Raw genomic sequence first — 17,256 nt, 5'->3', positions numbered from 1 at the left:
TAGCATCTAAGAGTAAAGTTGAAATTGAGAGATTGAAGACTCAACTCAACCTTGAGTTTGAGATGAAATATCTAGGTGAAGCTAAGAAGATTTTTGGCATGGAAATATGTAGGGATAGAGCTCATGGCAGAGTTAGTTTGTCTCAGAAGTAATATTTGAAGAAGGTACTACAAAAGTTTGGCATGAACGAGTAGACAAAAGCTGTAAGTACCCCGTTGGCTTCTCATTTCAAGCTTTCTGCACAACTATCTCCTTCAACAAATACGAAAGAAGAATACATGTTATAAGTTTCGTATTCTAATACAATAGGTAGCTTGATGTATACAATGGTGTGTACAATACTCGACATTTCACAGGCAGTTAGTATAGTGAGCAGGTATATGCATAATCCTGGAAAATGACATTGGCAAGCTGTGAAATGGATTCTAAGGTATATTCAAAAGACCATGGATATTTGATTATTGTTCAAGCAAGATACTACACTTGGTAAAAGTGTTATTGGGTACGTTGATTCTGATTATGCCGGTGATTTGGACAAACGAAGATCAACCACTGGTTATGTGTTTACACTTGCTAGAGGACCAATAAATTGGAAGTCTACATCGCAACCCTCATTGCGTTGTCAACCATGTTTGAATACATGGCGTAATAAGAGGTCGTAAAGGAAGCTATTTGGTTACAAGGTATGGTTAAAACCTTGGGATTGGTTCAGGAGCATATTAACGTGTATTGTGATAGTCAAAGTGCTATTCATTTAGCAAAGAATAAAGTCTATCATACACGTACAAAGCATATCGACGTACATTTCCATTTTGTGCGGGAAATTATTGATGAGGGGAAAATTCACCTTCAGAAGATTAAGACTACAGATAATCCCGCAGATATCATGACCAAGGTGGTAACAACAATCAAGTTCAAACATTGTTTGAACTTGATCAATATTCTGCATGTTTAACAGTTGAAGAAGGCACTATCAAGTGTTGTTGACCAAGGCAGAGAGAATTGTGTGAAGATAAGATTATTCGAATCAAATCTTTAAGGTGGAGATTATTGGCAATCATCCATATTTATGGAAAGTCAAAGATATGGGTATCAAATAATAGAAAGTCAAATATATGGGTATCAAATATTGGAAAGTCAAATATATGAGTATCGAGATATTGGCATAAGAAATTTGAGATATTTGCAATATTTGGTCCCTAATTGTAAAGTGATTTTGCAAGTTGATCCCTAAACCTCAACTATAAATAGGCATAACCATCTCTCGTTCTGTATCTCATATTTTTCATTCTCTACTTAAGGCATTGTTCTCTCTCTCTCTCTCTCTGTAGATTCTCACTTGTATTTTGGAGTGAAATATATTTGGTAGTGCCCGAGGACGTAGGCAAAATTTGCAGAACCTCGTTAAATTATTGTGTTCTTTATTGTATTATTCTGTATGAATTGTAAGTGTGATTGTAGTGATTTATTGTGCTGTTAAATTACGATTGTGGGATATTCTGGCTAGGAAAGACCTGGTACTTAAGCGATCCTTGTGATCCACCTATCTTTCCTGGGAATTGAATTTAGTGTGATTTTTTAGTACAATAATTTTACTCTTTTATACGCTTCCGCACATCATTATAAAACCAAATTAAGGTAAATACTAGATTCGTAAGTAACTAAGAATATATATAGAAAAACTCACTAGTACTGTACTGTATCAATGAAGTAGCAATTATCTGGGTAGTGACGCAGTCATATAATATACAATCAGTATGTAATTAAGATCCAGTTTGCCTTTGATAATGTATTTTGTGTACTTCAGGTGTAATAATATATTTAAGTATATTAGGACTTGTTCTTTGTTGTTTAGAGTTTAACATCTTCCAAGTTTCTCAGTCCAAATTAAGGTTTTTCACAATTTTTCTGAACTTTAAACAATCCATAAATGGGGAACATTGTTCTGAAATATGATTCTCTGTTTCCAAACAATTGATTGGAAAAGTTAACAACTCCACCAGGATTCATTTCTGGGTTGTTGTTCTGAAACATTTTAACTCGAAAATAACTTTGGGAAAGAGGGAATGAAGAAATATTCAACCCTGCAACATTCAACATAGGAAGTCAGTCTCCCAATCCACAAAATGACAAAAATGATCAAAGGAAATGAAAAGAAAAAAGCTCGAATTTCTTACTAGATGTTGAATGTGAAATATCCTGATTAAAGTATAATAAAAATAAAAGGCCTCCATTAAAACTGCAGAATTTATGCTGTATTGCTCTCAATAGCTTTCGTTGTCCCCATGTAAAAATTCCTTACGATAAAAGCTAATCTTGCTGAAGAATATCAGTGAAGGTTAAAGTGATGGAGAATCAATTCAAGATGGCCCCCAACATATGTTTATCAGTTAAGAATCTTCTCATCAATTATTGTTTCTTCAAGAATTTGACTACACTGTTCAAACATTGATTTTCTCAACACATCAAACAACCCAACTTACGTCTAGATTTTATCTTTCTTTTATCATATTTGGATGTAGAGTCAGGTCTCATTTAAGAAATATTCCTTAACGAGTGCCTAAAAGCCAATAATATTAAAGTTTAAAATAATTATAATATTATAAGAAGATGTTACACCAATTCTATTACTATAACCTCAACCATCAAGCCAACACTCGATTATACATAAAAATATTCGATTTCAACATTTACTTAGGTCGGTATAAAATTTGTACTCTATATGCTTGTAAAATATTCCAATCATGAAGTTTTAGGCAAAAGTTTATTTAGAAAATGTGTAAAATATCTATTTTTCATAAATAATTGATATTAAAGAGATATTTTATCTTTTAATAATTTATGTAAAATCTGTAAGGAAATTATTTTAAAATATAGGCATAATGATATATTTAATCCTTATCGTTTACATTTTTTTATCAATTTGGCCATTTTTTTAGCTAAATTTGATTATTAACTTTTAAAAGAATTAAATTATTTTTAATCAAAATACTAACTAAAATATTATTTTTCCAATGATGTTGACGTGGTAATCCACTTGGCAGTCTATATGTATTTTTTTTGACATGACACTATTGATCTTATATATCACATCAATAAATAATTAAAATATATATAAATTAAAAAAATAGTATGAAGTACCTTTGGATTATCATGTAAGTTTTCATATTTAAAATTAGTTAATATTTCTATAACAAAAAAAATTACTCTTTTAAAAAGTTTATGGTCAATTTTAACTCTTTTTAAAAGATTGATAACTAAATATGATTAAAAAATAATGGCCAATTTGATAAAATATATAAATATTAAGGGTTAAATTTATCATTATACCTAAAAATACTATGAATGTTTGAACTTGAAACCTTGAGGCATTAACAAAGAAGTTTCAACCAATACTCCAAGGGTGTTATGTTATTAAAGGGTTAAAGTATAAATTTGTAGTCGTAATGAATATTGAAATTTATCACTATATTTTGTTTATATTGATATTTGCCATTATGTTTTGAAAATATGAGGAAATTTGTGTTCAACTCTTATATGATTGAATTTTATTAAATTTTGCCATTAAATTAGTTTTTTAAATTAAATTTTACCACACAATATTATTTTGATGATTTAAAAACATAATTTGATAAGAAAAATTATTTCAAATATTTTTATTTTATTAATTAATAACAATTTAACTTATAAATATTAAAAAAACAAATTAAAATTTCTATTTAACGAAATGAAAACTTGAAAAATAAAAATACATATATCGTAACAGAAAAAATCATTTTTTTGTATAATAACCATTTTACTTAATTTTAATGTTATATTAATTAACATATTATTGTTAAATATTTAAGTAAAATATAAAATTATTTTATTAAATTTTATCTTCAAAGTATTTTTAAATTAAAATTAAAATTGAATAGCAAATTTTAATAAAAATAACTTTAATGGTAAAATTCAATAAAATAAAAGTAAAAAAATTTGGTACATTGATAGTGAAGTTTTTAGACTCCATAACTAGGGTTAGAGGATTGACAAATGTCCTATAGGGTATACTCAAATATTAAAAAATAAATATTTTTAAAAAAAGACACATGTCGATTATTTAAGACTACTTGTAAAATAAAAAATATATATTATCTCTAGTTAAAATATAGTGATAAAATTATCTCTAGTTCGTAAGGACCGTGAGTAATATCAATATTGATAATTTTCAATTTCCACGTGGCAAATTTGCATATTAACCCATTATTTTTCAGGCTCTGACAACATGTGTTTTATTAGTTGGGCTTTTTGGCTGATGTTCTGACCTCAAGGAAAACGGTCCATTTAGGAGCTTGTTATTGAAAATGGCTACCCAACAATAGAGCCCAATAACATCTAAAAACCTCATCTCTTGATCTCTTCTCTCATCCCAAGCGATGATGCGATTGTCTTGTTTCTGCCAACACCTTTCGATGGATTCGGCTTTCAAATCGCCCATCTTTCATCCAACTGCATCTTTCAGTCATTCTCAAGTTTCATTCCCTTTCTTCAGCTTCCAAGCACAATACCTTAGCCTCAACAAACCACCCACCATCTTACGCTGCTCTAACTCTTCCACCATTTCTTCCACCACTAATGGTAATAACAACAATATGGCAGGGCTTCCGGTGAAGAAGAAGAGGAAGCGGTATAGGAAACAGTACCCTGGAGAGAATGAGGGCATTACTGAAGAGATGAGATTCGTTGCCATGAGACTTCGTAATATTAAAGGTAAAAAGGTCAGTTCCGATAGTGTTTCTGACTCTGAAACCGACACTGAAAATAACCCAAGCGATCAAGAAAAAGATGATTCTGAAACTGTGAAAAGCGGTGAAAATGGTAGTGGTGGAGAAGCGGAGACTTGGAGTCCCACTATGGAAGGATTTCTTAAGTACTTGGTTGATAGCAAATTCGTCTTCAACACTATTGAGCGCATCGTTGATGAATCCGATGATGTTGCTTGTGAGTTTTTTTTTTTTCTCCTAGCAAATTGCTTTACAAAAAAATGGGTGCTTTTGGCTTTGTTTTTTCTCTTTGCTTTTCCCCATTATCTGGGGAGTACCTTTTACATTTTTATGTGTGTCAAATTAGAATAATATTGAACTTTGTGGCTGTGCCTACTGATTGTGGATTTTGAGTAGCTTTGTTAGAGTGAAATTTGAGCCTTTGCATAAACAGGGGTGGCCCTTTGCTTTCTTATTTATGCTACCAATATCTGCTACTTGCATGAGTTCAATTGATATCTTCTTGTCTTGTTTTGAATTCGTAGATGTAGAATTAGCATCTTGTGTTCAGTGAATCCATGGTGGATATAATTGATTATGTTGGTCGCACAATTTTAACTCTTGCTTGCTGAATTACTAGAGAATTTAACATCGAAATTTGCTGCAGATGCCTACTTCAGGAAAACTGGACTGGAAAGATCAGCAGGGCTTTCTAAAGATCTAGAATGGTTCAGCCAACGAGATCTTGTAGTTCCAGAACCTAGCAATCCAGGAGTTTCGTATGTCAATTATTTGAAGGAATTAGCCGAGAAAAGTGCCCCACTTTTCTTGTCTCATTTCTACAATATTTATTTTTCACACATAGCTGGCGGTCAAGTGATTGCAAGGAAGGTATGCATAGGGTCATTGCCTTCTGACTCTTCATTTCTCTTGAAGTACTTGTGTTTGACACCTTTGTATGACAAATTTCAAAACGAGTATGAAGATTTGATTCTCCAAGGACCCTCCATATACATGGAAAAGCATAGAAAAAATTGTACATATACCAGTATGCGGTACTCATGATGTTTAGTAGTGTTTACTATCATTGCTTGAGGTGGTAGCATTGAAAGTATTTCTGGATTTGAGCCTATAAACTTTTGTAATGTTCTTATTTTGATATTTAGGAACTTAGATGAGTTCTTTGTATGTGCTTTTATATTGTGTCCTCCAAGAAACTCTAATCTGAAAGAGAATTATGAAGGGTAACAGCCTCTCTCTACTAAGTGAAAGCAAAAAACGAACATGCAGGAGCTTAAAATAATGTTCTTTTTGCCGGATTTAGATTCTCTGAGACCAAACCAATCATTTCTTTCCTAATTTTTAATTGTCTTTAGGTTTCTGATCAGCTTCTTGAAGGAACGGAGCTAGAGTTCTATAAATGGGAGGGTGATGTGCAAGAATCATTGAAAGATGTCCGCAAGAATCTCAACATGCTTGGCGAGGTTGATGATTGAGATTGCTATGTACTGGAAGAATAATCTGTTTCTTTTTTCTAGGTTTTTCTTCATACTTATTTCTGGCTTATACTGTGCAGCATTGGTCTCGAGATGATCGAAATAAATGCCTGAAAGAAGCAGCAAAGTCATTCAAGTTTTTGGGGCAGATAGTTCGTTTGATAATCTTATAAACAGGATTGGTTTCCCATCAATGCACTGTATATTTGTAAGCCGATAACCTTTCCACTTGTTCTCCTCTACCGACCTCCTTTTGCACTGCATGCCATTGATATTAGAAGGTGACATCAAATATGTTGATATATCCTGGAAATAAACCAACATTCCTCTTTGCTCGAACTTTAGCTTACATTTCCAAGGCTTCTCATGGTCTCAGCTAATATGTTTGTGTTTTCTTGCTGTTCAGCCGGCAATGCATTCACCTAGTTGTCGGGATTGTCGGGACAGCCAACAAATGGAATATCGGCACCACTGTCGTGCATTCATTGACATTAATGTCCTCTAGTGGTGGTGGTGACATTCTTACTTGGGGGCACTAAGCAAAGGAAGCGGCCTTTGTTTCCAAAACATGAAAATGGTGGCGATTGGTGTTTCCACTGAAGATGTGTGAAAATAAACAGCAAGTTTGACGGTGGGACAGTGGCGATGTTTCATGTTCTTGGGTGTTTGCTTTTTAATGTAACATGCAAGAAACCATGAATTTATCCTAGTGGGTGTAAGAGTATGCAGGCTTTGATTAAAATTGGACACTTTATGTACTATTTTGAAATTTTAGAAGAGACATAACCAAGTGGGAATAGACCAAGCTAGGACACTTTCATTATGTTTGTTGTTTGTTAAGTTTCCATGTCCGACACATACAAAGAAATTTTTTCGGATTATCGTATGACAATGCAGATTACCCTCTTGTTGAGAAATTTTAATAAGAATTTATGTTGTGTTCTGATCATCTAGATGAAGATCAAAGAAGAATTTGTTTTACGTTTGCAGTTAGATCAATAGCTTTGTCAAATATTTGTAGATAAATTATAGTTATTTGAGTCCTTGACATGAGACTAACAAGAAGGTCTACTCTGCTGCTGTACTCTGTTCCTTTGCATTACATCCTCTTCTGCATCAAAATTTCACAAGGATGATTGAATCCAATCCAAGAACAGGGATGAGGATGATGAGGTGTTCCTGAAAAATGAAGTTGATGCAGGAAGATTTAGATTGATTATGATGGAAAAAAAGAGGCTCCCCTTGACTAGTGGTAGTCGGTTGATACAAGTGGTTCACCCCCTATGGATTAGACATAAGGCCTAGTCGGAGGCCGGTTATGGGACCGAGAAATGTGTCCATTTGAAGGGAGATAAAGATTTTCCGGTCTGCAGTAGAAGCCCCACAAAATCCTACTTTGATTTCCGTTATCATAATAACCCACCCATTGCTGGCAATTTGCTTCTTCTACCTTATCACGCTTCAAAATGCTCATCCTGAAAACATTCAATAACAAATAACAAAAAGAACATAAAAGAAAATCATAGACCACTAGAAATATATACATCGTATTTCAACCATCTACTGTGGAGCCAGCATCTATATTACCTGATACTCATGTAAGAATATATATCCAGTATGTTATACGGGTATTTTATGTAAAAGAAAAAGGAAAAGTGTGCAGAGGCTGGGGCTGGGGCTGGGGCTGGGGATGGTGAAGTCAAAGAAGGTATGCAGTGATGGTTTGAAAATCTTAAGGATGGCAGAGAAATCACGAGAGACAAGGAAAATTGGAAGACACTTGGATTTTCCACTTTCTGTTCCTTTGATAACAATTATGATTACTTCTTGTTACATGTTAGTCTCTTCTATGTTTCTGTTTATGGCCATTCCTCAGTCACTACAGAAAAGAATTTCATACCTGCAAGAAATTGATACGTTAAATCTACAAATTTTGGAAACAACGAATCTTTTGTTGAAGTGACAGCTTTTATCTCACTTTCAAAGGTTTTAGTGCTTAATAACTCTTACTCCAAATAAAATTACTTTGTTAACTAAGCACGTGAAACATGACGTTAACAGTAATTCCAAGGCTAGTATTCAAAGATTATGGTCGTTTGCTGTAAACTGATATTCTAAGGCTCCGCCTTCTTCCTATTTACAATTTACCATAAAAGGAAAATTTCCTTTAAATTTAGTTCAATAGATTTTGAATTTGTTGTATTAATTTCTGGACAATCCGCAACCGCAAAATCAATACCTGAGAAGTGAGACCTAGGAAGCAAATACGTGCAAGTTTCCTCCCACCAACAACAAGCATGTATATGCTGTCTAACAATTCAAATCTAGAGAAAGAACGGGGAACAATAGTTGACACTGCATGGAATCAAGACATGCAGGAAGCAGGCAGCAGTACAACACCACACATAGATGTCAACAATTAAACACTATGGGATTATACTGAACCTGTCCTTTCAATCCATCATAAAAACCAAAAAGACTCATCAGTCTGCAAACCAGCCAGCACGGCCATTCCCACTCCACTCCACTGCTAATTAAACTCTATAAATTCCCAGCCAAACCAAACGCTTAAACCCATCTCCTTCTCATCATCATCACTCATACCTCTACCTTTTCCTCTTTCAGCCGCTCAAATGGCCAAAACCAACCTCATTGTACCCGCTGCCATTCTCGCCGTCCTTTTGTTTGCTAACGGGATCAAATTTTCCGAGGAAGTCCGGGTTTTGAAAGCCGACCATAAAACACATCATCATTCCAGTCTAAATGTGAACGTCAAGGGTGACGTTTTACCAGATGGATCCGCCACTGTCAACAATGTCCAAAAAGCTGCCTATCGCACCGACGCTTTCCGTTCCACGACTCCCGGTCACAGTCCCGGCGCTGGTCACTAGAATAACTAGATTTATCATACGAAATATTATATTATTTTCATTTTAAGTACGTACTGCTATCTTATAATATCCACTGTTTGAAATAATGTCTTATATCATCATTTGTAGCCTTTTTAATCAATCTCATAGGCTATCTTCTATCCTATGATGTTGTTTGATGAGCTGAGAAAGTAGTATTAAGTACAAGAAAATTGCATCTTTGTCTCCATTAATAAATTATTAAAATGACTAATGCATTATGTTCCTATTTACATATAATATAAAGTTTCATCTTTCTATTTAGGGCATCTACATATTATAAAGTTTGGAGCTGTCTTGTCTTCTTTAATTGCCTACACCTTTTCAAGTTACCTTTTTTAGATAACCAAAACCTTATGACCTCCAACTATTGTTGGTTATGATTCGTCATGCTTGTTTTTGGATAGATAATTTAATGGTATAAAACAGTAACGTCACGTTATTTATATATCTTTTTTAATAATTTAATATTATATTATAAGTATTTTCATTTTGAATTTTAATATTTTTACTCGGACAAAATTATTAAATAAAAATCTTAAAATTTAAGATAAAATTGTTGATGTAATATTAAACTATTAGAAATGAATAATATCATTATTTCATAAAATCATTTATCGTGAGAAGATATATTTTAATGAATGCACGTATTAATTAGGTGATGGAAGAAAGACAAGAGGATGGGAAAGGATAAAGTTTTAATTGGATACAAACTACTATCCTTTTATGGAAAAAATTTATTAAAATAATTTTGGTTCTGTAAATAATGCATGTAGCTGGCGGCGGATTGAGGGTGAGAGAGTGGGCTTAAACCAGTATCACGTGTGCATCCCCTCAAAATCAACGGCTGATATCAAACTATCACCTATCTAATCTAACGGCCAAAACCAGAACTACGTTTGGGTTAAATCCTCTGCTTATACCCTAGCCGCACTTTCTTTCTCTTCTATTTTCTGTTTCCTGGAAAGTGGAAACATTCGGATTCAACTTTTTTTTTTATTTTCTTTCCTAAACGAATAAAAGAAAAGAAAGAAAGAAAGAAATTAAAACTCAGATTCAATTCAACTAAACATTCAAATCTTTTTTAATTTATATTATTTTCCTAAGATAATAAGTGCTAGCAGTTTTTATTAATAAAAAAAGATAAGGATGCAGCAAAATAGTGGCTCGGATTCACAACCGTCGCAGGAACAGAACCAACGGCAGCAACAACCTCCGCGATCGCAGCCGCAGTGGGTGGCAATGCAGTATCCGGCTGCCGCTATGGTAATGCAGCATCAAATGATGCAACCGCAGCACTTCGTGGCGTCGCCACTTCCACCTCAGCACTACATGCCTTATCACCACCTTCATCTCAATGGCCACGCGCAGCAAGGATCCGGCGGAGGTAGCGGTGAGAACAAAACCGTTTGGGTTGGTGATTTGTATCATTGGATGGACGAGAACTATCTTCATAGCTGTTTCGCTTCCACTGGCGAGGTTGAACAAAATCTCATTGACACATTTAGATGCTTCTTTTTAAGTGCCTAATTTGCTCTGATTTATATTCTCCTGTTTTCGCAACAGTTACATTGTCATATTTCACGGTTTTCTGCTGTTGATATCGTTAGTACGGATTATAGATTAATGTGATTGAATCTTCTTTAATATACTTCTTTACGTGCCTCTCCATTGACAATCAATATGATCGTCATAATTTAATGTATGAAAATACTTCTTTAAATGCTAACCTTCACAATTACTGTTATAAAGAAAAAATTGTATCTGTACATCAGCGTCGGTATTAATTTGCTCTATTCTTGCATGCTTAACCCTAATCAAATGCCATGAATTTACATGAGTACAACCGGTGAACTGTGTGACATCGATTCCCCATTTGAATATAGCAAAAAGAACATTAATTAACTTCTACCCTGTCTGAAGATATAGTCTGGAATATAAAAAAATCTGTTAAGAGAAGGCATTGCTTTTACAGGATTCTGTATTTGTATGAATGTTGAGGTTAAATTCAAGTTAGAATGTAAGGTTGGTAGTGACAGTAACTTTGCATAAATTCATACCAAGTATGACAATGGTACTTAAGGAAGAAAGAAAAGGAAGAATCTTAAAGAAAGAAATTTGAGTAAGGGTTTTAGTTGATTGCCTGCCTAAATTTATAATTTGGAATTTGTTTGAGCAGATTGCATCCATTAAAGTCATTCGCAATAAGCAGACTGGTCTATCAGAAGGATATGGATTTGTGGAATTCTTTTCGCATGCAACAGCAGAGAAAGTTCTCCAAAGTTATAGCAGCATTTTGATGCCTAATACTGATCAACCTTTCCGTCTGAACTGGGCAACTTTAAGCACGGGAGAGAAACGCTCAGAAAATGGCCCTGATCTTTCTATTTTTGTAGGAGATTTAGGTGCTGATGTTACTGATAGCCTATTGCATGAAACTTTTGCTAGTAAATATCCTTCTGTTAAAGCTGCAAGAGTCGTTATTGTTGCTAATACTGGTCGATCAAAAGGTTATGGTTTTGTGAGGTTTGGGGATGAGACTGAGAGGTCACAAGCCATGAATGAAATGAATGGTGTATATTGTTCAAGCAGGCCGATGCGCATTGGTGCCGCGACTCCGAGGAAATCCTCAGGGTATCAGCAACAGTATTCTTTGCAAGGTATTTGATTATTTACCTTGCATTTCTTTTTAAAGTTCACAAGCATTGGTACTTCTAATTTCTTCAAGTTTTATGGAGAATTTATGTTCCTTCGGAACTATCAAAAAGCAAATGTTCTTAGGTGACATTTCATAATTGTCTTTGCCTCCTCTCTTTTTGTTGGTTAATTGCCGTTTCTTCGGTTATAAGAACATCTTGGTATTAAATGGTACCTTTGTTGGACAATAAATGCTAGTTGTCTGGGGTTTTTGTTTTTATTTTTATTTTTTTGGTAATATACAATTAGAGAGTTAGTACTCATGCACTCACGGTAGAAATTTTATTATCATATCACGTAAGTTATTAGCTTCCTTTTTTAGTGGCCATGACTGAATTTCTAGAATAGTAATTGGGGTTCTGAAATTGACATCACTAAAGGATTTTATTTCATAGCGTGAGAAATTAATTGGTTGCCTCAAAATTTTATTATAAAAAGTTTTATCATTTTTTTTTAATAATTGTAACATCCTTTTACCTCACCTTATATAAAGGATGAGTCTTAAAATTAACCTTCTTGCTCCCTTTTTCTTTCATGAAACTTAAAACTGGCTTTGGCAAATGTAGCATTGCATGATCGGCACTGTGAAAGAACTTCAGTGCCATGGTCAATTGCCAAACCCAAATGCTTATTTACCGGGTTTTATATCTGCCGCCCTACACAGAATTAATTTCTGGTTGCTATGTTCATTCTTGCACCATCTATTTTTTAAACTGTCCGGGCAAAGTTACTTGTTACGGTTTAAAGTTTTGAGGATTTTACCAGACACTTTTTCTTTCTTTTGTTCATGGAAGGTGGCTATGCATCAAATGGTAACTCAACTCAATCTGATGGAGATTCTTCAAACACAACCGTGAGTTTTTCCTTCTTTTTTCGGCTTTTAACTTCTAGGAGCATCACCATTTGTGCTCCTTGGCTAATCTTATTTATTTTAGATATTTGTTGGAGGGCTTGACCCAAACGTCACTGAGGAAGATCTCCGCCAATCTTTCTCTCAGTATGGTGAAATAGTCTCTGTTAAAATACCTGTTGGAAAAGGATGTGGGTTTGTACAATATGCCAACAGGTAAATCTATGGCCCTATTTCGGCCTTTGCCTATAATAGACTGCTATTTTTAAGATATAATTTGTTACTCAACAGGAAAAATGCTGAGGAGGCATTGCAAAAGTTGAACGGGATGGTAATTGGCAAGCAAACGGTGCGACTTTCCTGGGGTCGCAACCCGGCAAATAAACAGGTCTCTTTTTCTATCCATATTCCACACTCCCTTTTTTCTCCATCAGTAGTTTGTCAAAGCTGCCTGTTACTAGAAAGTAGTATTGATCGAAGGACATTTTCCGAAACAAACTAAAAACCTTTGCATATAAGCTTCCTGCCCATCACTTATGATAAATCACATATTTAGTCTACGATTTTTTTTGGAGAATGCAGTTTAGAGGTGATTATGGTAACCAGTGGGGTGGAGCTTATTATGGAGGACAAGTCTACGATGGTTATAGGTATGCTGTGCCACCACCTCATGACCCGGGCATGTACGCAGCCGCATATGGGACATATCCCATCTATGGCAGTCATCAGCAGCAAGTTAGTTGAAATAATGACATCGGGGGAGAGAAGTTGTAGCTCTTAGTGAGTAGCTACTCAAAACTAAAGGGGGCCAACGGCAAACTAAAGCAGTAAAAGCTCTCTAGATTTCTTTAGAAATCTTTATATAAATCCTCTCCAACTGTGGACCGGAACTGAATTTTGACCCCTTAGATAGTTTTTTGTAGGGATTGGAATATAAAAGTTGAATATGGTAAATAAGAAGTACCAAAGATGGGGCTACTTGTCCGGTCTGGTAAGTTCGACCTTAAATAACATCTTTAATTACGGCATGGCTCAATCCAAATTAGGCTTGGGAAAAAAAATAGGGCTTTCTTTTCTTTCCTATTTTGAGTTTTTTAATGCTAAAAATGGAGATTTGTCTTAATGGCAAAGAAGATGAGGGTTTATTTTAATACTAAAAATTGGGTTTGTTTTAACGGGGAGAAATTTGAAGTATAATTTATTTCAAAATTTTGTAGATTTTTCGTTGTAGAGAAGATGAAGATGGAACGAGAAGGAGCGAGAGACGATTTTTTTTTTAAATTTAAATTTAAATTTTATTGAATCTTAATTTTAAATATTTTATTTAATTAAAATCATATTTCATAATTTGATTCGTGTAGAGGTTTTTTAATAGAGTTAATTGTTGGTACTTAAAGTGATAACAAAACAAAACTTTAAATATTTAATAAAAGAAATTTAATTATTTAAATGAGAAAAATTGCATATTGAATAGCCTTTTTTTTATATGCGTTTATTTTAGATTAAAACTCGTGATAATCTTAATGTTAAGAGAGACTCATTTTCCTCTCAATCAATCTTTGAAAGAAATTATTGAGTGTTGATACTTATAATTTGAAGCATAAAGTATACTTCATATTTACCTAATAATTGAATAATATAATGTAATTAAATTTTATATTATATTTTACTAATTGAGTTATAGTTTGATTAGTATATATATTATTGTCAATATAGAAGAATATAAATTTGAGTGCGTTAAACGTATCATCTTTTTATTATAGTTTCATGTTACTTTTGTAATTTTGTCTAAAAATTATACTTGAGAATGACACAAATGTTTTTCTTAATAATAAACAATTTATTTAACAAACATAGATAATAAATTAAATATAAATTTCAACAAAAATGCATGGAATGTAAGCAATGGGTTGAGTTGACTCGGAGACAGATGGACCAAAAAGTCGACCGGCAAATGGGTTGGAAGGAGACAACAACGGGCCCACCTTGGTGACAACCATTCAAGTGGCTCTGCGTTAGATTCATAAATCTCTTCGTATCTTTCCACTTCCCTTTTTCTCTCATGCGCGTGCATCATACTCCCCTCATTAGGCATCAGACGCTTCAAGAATCATATTTACTTAAAGCGATATTTGCGTATGAGCTTAGATGGTTAAAAATGATTAATTATGAGTATAGTTGCTCCTCGAAAACAAGTGAGTCACACGCTCCCTAGGGAGGAGATTTAAATTAAAACCCACGGAGTGAAATTGGAATCACATGAGATTCTTACAACCTGGCTGCTGGCGCAATCCTACGTGGAGGGCGCCCAAGTCTGTAATTTTGTTTTCTCTTCCCATTGAGAGCCGTTGATTAGTGTAACCAAAAAGTAGTCAAAAAGGTTTATGGTCCTCACTTTCCGTCTTAATTTAATATAAAACTTCTGTTCTGTTTAATTTTTTGCCTCATGTTTTAAACGTGATTTTATTAGGTTAAAATTTGACATAGCTCCTTATACTTTTTACAAATTTGAAATTTTGTCCTATATTTTTATTTTAAAGAATTTAATCTTAACTTTTCAAATTTTAAAATTCAATCCAATTATTAACGCTGATAAATTTATGAGTGTGGCATTCGAAATTAAAAAATTTAGGTTACTTTATTTTGAGAATTGATTTTTATTAAATGTATTTTAACTTAAAACTTGTTTTTTAATTAATTTATTAAAATCTAATTGAATACTTTTGACACAAAGGAAGTATATGATTACTCGCCCTCCAAAACTGGTCAGGTTTCAACTTGGATTGTCAGATTTTATTGAGAGAAATTACATATCTAATGATCTAATTACATATCCAAGAAATAACTTAAATATCGCCATTCTATTTCTTGAAACCATGTACTTGACAAAATTACATATTATCCTTTCATGTACATATTCAAGAACATGCACTGTAACACCCCTAACCCATATCCATCGTCAGAATAGGGTTATAGGGCATTACCAGAGTTTACAAATTAATTTACAAATATTTCATTATTTCATCAAGCATTCATATTTATAGCCAATCAAAATCAAAACATTAATGAGCTAACGTTAGCCAATTTAACTTATTCATGCCATTATAACTAGAATCAAATCATCCAAAATTACTGATAAAATCAATGGATAGTGTGATATATCTCCGACAAGCTTCCAATCCAATCGAGCTTCCGATAATCATTTCAATGCATCTAATAATTATACATATTACCAATAATAATTCAATTCCAATAATAAAATACATATTTATATAATATTCATCACCAAATAACATTCACTTTAATTAAAATTATACAAAATATAGTTCATACGAACTTACCAGGCTAAATTGCAGAAATACCAAAATTTAGGGACATTTTGGTAATTTTCTATTTTCCTCAAATTTTCACCCAATTTTGATCTAAATTAATATTTCATTCAATTTATTAATTTAAATAATAAAACAATTCATTTCATGCAATTTGGTCACTTTTTGACATTTTTACGAATTTACCCTTAAAATGTTACTTTTATTCAATTTAGTCCTTGAACCTAAAACATGCAAATTGGTCATTTTAATGAGAACTCATGCTAGTTGAATAATCATTTATTTTCCTCCTCCTCCTCTCCATTCCACATCCTTAATGTATAATATGCTTATATGTAACATTATCTATAATTCCACCATTTATTTATATATTAATTCAAAGTTGTCCACTTGAGTCATAGTCACTAAATTGTTTATATCTTGAGCTATGGAACTCCAAATTAAGATCCGCTAAATTCCTATGAAACTAGACTCAATAAGCTTTAATTCCATATTTTTTTCATCCCCTAATTCGATTTCCACAATTTATGGTGATTTTTCAATGCTAACCTACTACTGCTGTCCAAAACTATTTTAGTGCAAGATGTTGATTACTAAGTTTATAACTCCCTAATTCCCTTTCTCTATAACATTTCCCATCATTTTCACTTATTTCCCTTCACTAATATATCAAGAACATAAGAATTTATTTAAGAAAACTCTACTATAACATCATTTCCATGCTTTTTCAACAATAACAAACTTAAAAATATATTGAAATCTTGATGTTCTTACCTTGTGCTATTGATTTCAATCTTTAACTTGATTTTCTCTCCTCCAGCTTCTATTTATTGAATCTAACTTGACATTCTAGCTCCCCATTATCTCCTTATTATTTTTCTCTCTTGGAAGCTATGGAGATTCTTTTGATTTCTAGGTGAAAATAGTAAATTTTTGGTGAAAGGACCAAATTGTAAAGAACGCAAAACTTTCTTTCTTCTCTTCTCTTCTCTTCTAACGTTGGTTGCATGGAAAGATGATGGGATGGTGGCTTTTTTCTTTCTTTCTTTCCAGTTTCCACATATATATACTAAATAAAATAATAAAATATCATTAAAAAATCAAATAAAATATTATAAACTAATATTTATTTGTTTATTTATCTAAAATATCTCCAACATCATCATTGCCTTCTAGATTTCTCTCTCCTTCTAATTGGCCATTTTTCCCTTCATGATCTTTTAAAATTCCATC

At 33.1% G+C, this 17,256-nt stretch overlaps 3 protein-coding genes across 10 annotated transcripts; all 3 read left to right on the top strand.

Annotated features, from left to right (window-relative positions):
- The first annotated feature begins 4,389 nt into the window (after positions 1–4,389).
- Positions 4,390–7,187, top strand: LOC105770093 (probable inactive heme oxygenase 2, chloroplastic). 3 transcript variants are annotated; one of them, XM_012591145.2, is made up of 5 exons: positions 4,390–4,980; positions 5,410–5,633; positions 6,131–6,226; positions 6,319–6,446; positions 6,645–7,187. In XM_012591145.2, exons 1-4 carry the CDS (start codon positions 4,416–4,418, stop codon positions 6,409–6,411), a joined length of 978 nt encoding a protein of 325 aa, XP_012446599.1. In that variant the 5' UTR covers positions 4,390–4,415; the 3' UTR covers positions 6,412–6,446; positions 6,645–7,187. The 3 variants fall into 3 exon arrangements, 2 of the variants coding, with proteins under 2 accessions (XP_012446599.1, XP_012446598.1); XR_001126155.2 differs by having other exon boundaries at positions 4,392–4,980; positions 6,119–6,226; positions 6,319–6,519; XM_012591144.2 differs by having other exon boundaries at positions 4,393–4,980; positions 6,119–6,226.
- A 1,684-nt stretch (positions 7,188–8,871) lies between these two features.
- On the top strand, positions 8,872–9,129 carry LOC128041008 (precursor of CEP11). Its single transcript, XM_052630277.1, has one exon. It carries the CDS (start codon positions 8,872–8,874, stop codon positions 9,127–9,129), a length of 258 nt encoding a protein of 85 aa, XP_052486237.1.
- Positions 9,130–10,108: 979 nt separating this feature from the next.
- On the top strand, positions 10,109–14,090 carry LOC105770092 (polyadenylate-binding protein RBP47C). Of its 6 annotated transcripts, none has more exons than XR_008195948.1 (8): positions 10,109–10,626; positions 11,327–11,807; positions 12,639–12,697; positions 12,780–12,910; positions 12,986–13,082; positions 13,277–13,521; positions 13,618–13,685; positions 13,912–14,090. XR_008195948.1 is itself a non-coding variant. In XM_012591143.2 (6 exons), the coding sequence occupies exons 1-6, from the start codon at positions 10,297–10,299 to the stop codon at positions 13,436–13,438; spliced, it is 1,260 nt and encodes a 419-aa protein (XP_012446597.1). In that variant the 5' UTR covers positions 10,109–10,296; the 3' UTR covers positions 13,439–13,705. The 6 variants fall into 6 exon arrangements, 1 of the variants encoding a protein (XP_012446597.1); XR_008195946.1 differs by having other exon boundaries at positions 13,608–13,685; XR_001126154.2 differs by having other exon boundaries at positions 13,277–13,685.
- Positions 14,091–17,256: the final 3,166 nt, after the last annotated feature.

Source organism: Gossypium raimondii, chromosome 5, assembly GCF_025698545.1.
Source record: "Gossypium raimondii isolate GPD5lz chromosome 5, ASM2569854v1, whole genome shotgun sequence".
Classification (NCBI taxonomy): Eukaryota; Viridiplantae; Streptophyta; class Magnoliopsida; order Malvales; family Malvaceae; genus Gossypium; species Gossypium raimondii.
Note: the sequence above shows the minus strand (reverse complement) of the source record. Positions and strands in the feature narration are given on the sequence as shown.

Coding starts and splice junctions, on each gene's coding strand:
- LOC105770093 (XM_012591144.2), top strand. CDS start 4,416: ATGATGCGATTGTCTTGTTTCTGCCAACACCTTTCGATGGATTCGGCT. Junction 5,634..6,118: donor GTCAAGTGATTGCAAGGAAG/GTATGCATAGGG, acceptor AATTGTCTTTAG/GTTTCTGATCAGCTTCTTGA. Junction 6,227..6,318: donor ATCTCAACATGCTTGGCGAG/GTTGATGATTGA, acceptor TATACTGTGCAG/CATTGGTCTCGAGATGATCG.
- LOC128041008 (XM_052630277.1), top strand. CDS start 8,872: ATGGCCAAAACCAACCTCATTGTACCCGCTGCCATTCTCGCCGTCCTT.
- LOC105770092 (XM_012591143.2), top strand. CDS start 10,297: ATGCAGCAAAATAGTGGCTCGGATTCACAACCGTCGCAGGAACAGAAC. Junction 10,627..11,326: donor GTTTCGCTTCCACTGGCGAG/GTTGAACAAAAT, acceptor TTGTTTGAGCAG/ATTGCATCCATTAAAGTCAT. Junction 12,698..12,779: donor GAGATTCTTCAAACACAACC/GTGAGTTTTTCC, acceptor TATTTATTTTAG/ATATTTGTTGGAGGGCTTGA.